This window comes from Arctopsyche grandis, chromosome 2 (assembly GCF_051622035.1).
Source record: "Arctopsyche grandis isolate Sample6627 chromosome 2, ASM5162203v2, whole genome shotgun sequence".
Lineage (NCBI taxonomy): Eukaryota > Metazoa > Arthropoda > Insecta > Trichoptera > Hydropsychidae > Arctopsyche > Arctopsyche grandis.
This window is the reverse complement of record NC_135356.1, coordinates 22,775,109-22,780,109: the sequence shown is the minus strand read 5'-3', so window position 1 is coordinate 22,780,109 and position 5,001 is coordinate 22,775,109. Positions and strand designations below refer to the sequence as shown.

Below are 5,001 nucleotides of genomic sequence, written 5' to 3'. Positions count from 1 at the left end.
TAGCACCATACATAAATAATGAAATCGATATCGAGCGGCAGCATTAGGAAATACTAATAGCTATGACAGCATTTTCGATACAAATTGAACGCAAATGTATGAAAACTTGCACAAGACAAAAGTTCTACTTCCGGCTGTCGGATTTTGTTTAAATTATTTTTATTACTTAAAATCACTATCAGTATTATACACAATAAATATCAAGAAGATTAAAATAATTGAAATGGTCAAAATAAAATAATGAAATATTGTTTTAAAAAAAAAACACTACTTCGGTTTACGAATTCTGACCAAAACCTTAGCAGCTCTAAGTTAGTACATAAAGAATATAAATATAAATTTTCAGCTTGATACGTTCAGGGGTGTGGACAGAATCCAGGCGACAACATTTTTGACCTTTCTAAGAGGAAAAAATCCCACTTTTTTTTATTTTCATCACATTGATACAAGAATTATACTTGAATTTTTTCTTGAAGAACAAGCATGTTTAAGGGGTCGAAAAAAATAGTGGAAGAAAAATCGAACAAGAGTAAACTGCGACTTGCAGTTGAACTTTTTATTACGCTTAAACTTCTAGATTTGAAATTTCAGTTCAATAAACCAAAACGTTTCTGAGAAAAACATAATAAACCTCGATTATCAAGAGTAAAAGTACTACTTTCGGTTCAGATAAAAATATAAAGTTATAAAGATTATTATTTCTATTACATGTGAAAAAATTGCAGTCCGATTCAGTTAGCGGTTTGGGAGATAATTGAATTTAAAAACGTAGAAAAAAAGACGACATCTATAGGGGGAGGTACCATTTCCAGTCAACTTAAAAAGTTAACTTGATAAGAATTTCAGTAACCGATACTAAGTTTCAGTTCGATAGGACTAACAGTGTTCAAAAAATTCCCAAAATACATTTATTTCATTCCTGGCTTAATCTTACTTGAAATCAAGGTTTTTATTGTTCTCCACATTCTTGTCGGATCACTATTTAATTTATCTATGTATTTCGTACAATTGCTTTTTTGCGTGTATTACAATGGCTACAGCAGCATTCCTAGTCTTCTTGTATTCACACCAAGCCTTACTTCCAAGAATTTCATAACTTTATTTACAGAATTTTAAATTTAGGAATTTAACACTTTTGTGAACCAACGTTTTAATGAATTATGACATATAAATTTCTTGGATTGTAATGACTTATTTCTTACATCCATTAAAATATTGTACATTTCATTCCACAAAACATTTACATTACCACTATCATTATTCCACTTACATTCTTTCAGCATTTCATTAATTATATTAAAATCTAAGTATTGCTTTTCAATTATACTTATTGCTTCTACATACACGTCCCTTGCCAACTATTGGTTCCAATAAAATAACAACATTAGAGTGATCTGCTATTTTTGGTTCATCGTTTACATCACATTTTAAACCAACCATATTTGTTATAACTTATAACCAAGTCGATCAGGGATTTAGAATTATCATTCACTCTAGTCATTTCTTTCACAATTTGTTTAAAACCCAATTATATATTTTTTTAGCATAAAATTCATTCAATTTATCCCAATCCCCAAATATTAACATATTTTTACTTACATCTGTTACACTTCGTTCACTGTTATCATATAATTTTTTTAAAAACCTTGCAGAACTTCCATTTGGAGATCGATAAACTATAAACAAAAACATACTTACTCGATTTTTACACTGCCAGTATGTCTGGAATCACTATCGCATCTTATCAAACTATAAATATCCATACTTATTTCATGATCTCAAATATATCACTAGTCACATGTGTTTCACTTAAGCCTTACATTAACGGTTTTTTAGTTTTAACTAAATAATGAATTTCGTCTTTGTGGGCTCTACACATAGGTGCACATTTACACTATATTTTACATAAACTTTTATCATTAATATTATCTAATTGCTATTTGGTAATAGTCTAGGCTGACCACACTGCGTAGCAATATTATGTCAATCATTTGTTGGGTAACCTCACAGCAGAGATGTTATCCCCCTAAATTTAGGAATAGTGTGAATTTAGAATGCTACGTTTATTTCTAATTTTTCTTTTGGGTAGCTTAGTGGCCAGTAAAATAATCGCTGCATTAAGCTACATATGTACTTTGAAAAAAAAAGTTTTATGATTTCAAAGCAAGTATATTTTGTTTTTTGAATGGTATGCCTTGGGTAAAATTATTAGAAATGGTTCATCCCATGGAGCGAATTTTTAGAAAGGTCCGCCTTACTTTATTTTATATCAGGAACAAATGTGTAACGTATATTTATCCAACAGTTCGTATTTATTGTTTATATTCAAGAAAGTTGTTTTAAATTACTGAATCGGCTCAATCACAACTGATTTTATTTTATTTCTCGTATTGTAATTTGCGGACATCCAATCTATCACAAAACAATACGAATGAAATGGATTTACAAAACTGTTGCTTTATATACAGAAAATATGAACTTCAATTATTGAAACCAGTTCATCCTGTTTTTGTCACAAAGAAAAATATACGCAAAAAAAATTGTAAATGTTGAACTATTATATCGTTGAGAAAATTAATACAAAAGAGGAATCCAATTTTTTTAATAAAAATGTTTAAATCAGAGTGTAGTAAGTTTATTTTTAACAAAATCTACAATAGTTGTATAGATGTTTTAAAAAATGAGCACATACAACTTTATCTTAAAACATAAAATAACTATTATTTTGTATTTTTATAATAATTAAAATGCAATGTATAAAATATATTAAAAACAAAAACAATATATGTATAATCTTAACTGACTTGCTAAGACATCCACATAATTTAATCTACTTAAAAATAAAACTGACGAGGAATGTATTATATGATAAAACAACCAACGCCGTCTAATAAAAATAATCAATCAATCAACAGTAAATCAGTCCTAGCTTTATATTGTACATATTCATAAATCTACTCCTTAAAACCATATTAAAGAATTCAAAGTTTCAAATCAACGTTTGGTTAAGTATTTAGCTTTGGCTTCCAGTTTCTTTGAATATGCGTCAATTGCATACGCCATTTTCTCCAATTTCAACACGGCTTGTTCAATTTCTTCAATTTTATAAATATGAGGGGCAAGCGATTGATCTGGAATATTACAAAAAAATTAAATTAAACATTGTAATACTTCATAATTCAAAATAAATTTCAACAAAGAAACATATGTATGAGACATACGTATTTTATCCATTCTATTCACAGTTGTTGAAATATTTCCAGTGATCCTGTGAATATCGGTGTATTTCGAAAGTGTCAAATGATTCATCTCTTCCAATCTTTTGTAGGCATCCTGAAACAATTGTAACGCCTAATTAATGCAATAACATTATCAAACTCCAAATATACATTTCCTTGAAGTTAAAGCCCTGATAAATACATTTCCCATATTGAGATTTGCATTGACTCGATAAAATAGATAACAATAACAGCATAAATTATTTTTGAATTGACTATAATCTTATAATATCGATATTCATTCACTTAACAATACCATGATACAGATTCTTCATTCCAAATTGACCCTTTTTCATTTAAAATTGACCCCTTTTCAATGTCAATTTGTCAAAGGGTCAATTTGGAATGAAAAACCTATATAAGATGAGAGTGAATGACGGCATACAAACCTGAGTGGATGTGAACTCTCCGTATAGATAGTCTTCGGTTTTTTGAAACATTGTTGTTGCCAGTCGGCTCAAATTTGGATCGTGAGGGTCGAGAGCTTCGAAGCTCGACGTACTGGTGGATAAAGTTGGACCTGAACAAAAATGTAATAGAAATAATAACGCATTTTACCAGGTAATGCAGTCTCTAGCGTTTCAAATATTCTTTAATTTCGCTATTCATCTACTACTACCATTTTCTTAGTGCTCATCTATTGTACATCAGACAGAAAACCATGAAGATGTTAAGATTCAATGGATTACAAGAGCATTTTAAACTAGCATCCACCTGAATTGGGATACATGTGAAGTGTAGAATGGATCAAAATTGAGTGAATCGATCACTCTGAGTGTAAGAAACGAGCTCAGCCAAGTCATTGTTGATTTTTTTTACTTATTTATATCTGCATCAATGTGTAAACAGGGATATGTAAAATATAATTTATTGAACACTAAAAGTTAATTCAACATCAAATTCATAGCACAATAACACATATGTGTCGAAATGAAATACAAAGTTTTTCTGTACTTCAAAATAATTATAAACGGAAAAATTACCTCTTTTAGGTGATTCGTTAACATTTTGGTTATCTAATGACATGATGCGATATCGCTCGAGCTGTCAAACTGGCACTGACAGCTCGAGTATTGCCAGCAGCAGTGTAAATCAAGTAGCCAACCTAAAATAAATCCACTGTTTACCTTTCAATGTACAATTATGTCCGCTCCCTTTATTTTACGATAATGGATAATATCATCGCATGGGTTATGGCTAGAGACACGTATTTTGGGCATCTATTTTTGTCAATTTTGCATTTTAGCGTTTAGGGCATTAAAAATGTTCAATTTTAGCATCTATTTTTATGAAGAGTTTAATTTTAAATAATAAAAAATTTCAATGAATTTTAATAAAATTAATATACATTTATACAATTTAAAGACAAAACAACAATAAAAAAATTCAAAAATGTTTTGGAATTATAATTACAATGAAAAAAACATGAATATAAAAATACAAAGACAAGAAGTATAAATACAAAAATATAATAACAATTAAAATTTATTAAAACTCAACATGGAGCATATTTCTACAGATTCTTTTTTGAGGTTCGTGCGACGATCGGTAACAATTATATTGTATTTGCTGAAATACCTTTCAGCATCCACACTATTAACGGGACACCAAATAGATTTCAGAATGGTACAACCAAACTCTCCATATTTAATTTTTGTTGCCATCAATAATAGCAATATATCCGGCGTGATTCACTTTTTATATTCTCTATTAATTGTCTAAA

The 5,001-nt window shown here is 29.2% G+C and overlaps 1 protein-coding gene across 1 annotated transcript; it reads right to left on the bottom strand.

Annotated features, from left to right (window-relative positions):
• Positions 1 to 2,620: 2,620 nt before the first annotated feature.
• LOC143922717 (biogenesis of lysosome-related organelles complex 1 subunit 2-like) lies at positions 2,621 to 4,354 on the bottom strand. Its single transcript, XM_077446049.1, has 4 exons — positions 4,262 to 4,354; positions 3,668 to 3,798; positions 3,222 to 3,333; positions 2,621 to 3,131 (listed from the first exon to the last, which is right to left on the bottom strand). Exons 1-4 carry the CDS (start codon positions 4,302 to 4,304, stop codon positions 2,995 to 2,997), a joined length of 423 nt encoding a protein of 140 aa, XP_077302175.1. The 5' UTR covers positions 4,305 to 4,354; the 3' UTR covers positions 2,621 to 2,994.
• Between the last annotated feature and the right edge of the window lie 647 nt (positions 4,355 to 5,001).

Coding starts and splice junctions, on each gene's coding strand:
- LOC143922717 (XM_077446049.1), bottom strand. CDS start 4,304: ATGTCATTAGATAACCAAAATGTTAACGAATCACCTAAAAGAG. Junction 3,334..3,667: donor GAGAGTTCACATCCACTCAG/GTTTGTATGCCG, acceptor CAATTGTTTCAG/GATGCCTACAAAAGATTGGA. Junction 3,132..3,221: donor GAATAGAATGGATAAAATAC/GTATGTCTCATA, acceptor GTAATATTCCAG/ATCAATCGCTTGCCCCTCAT.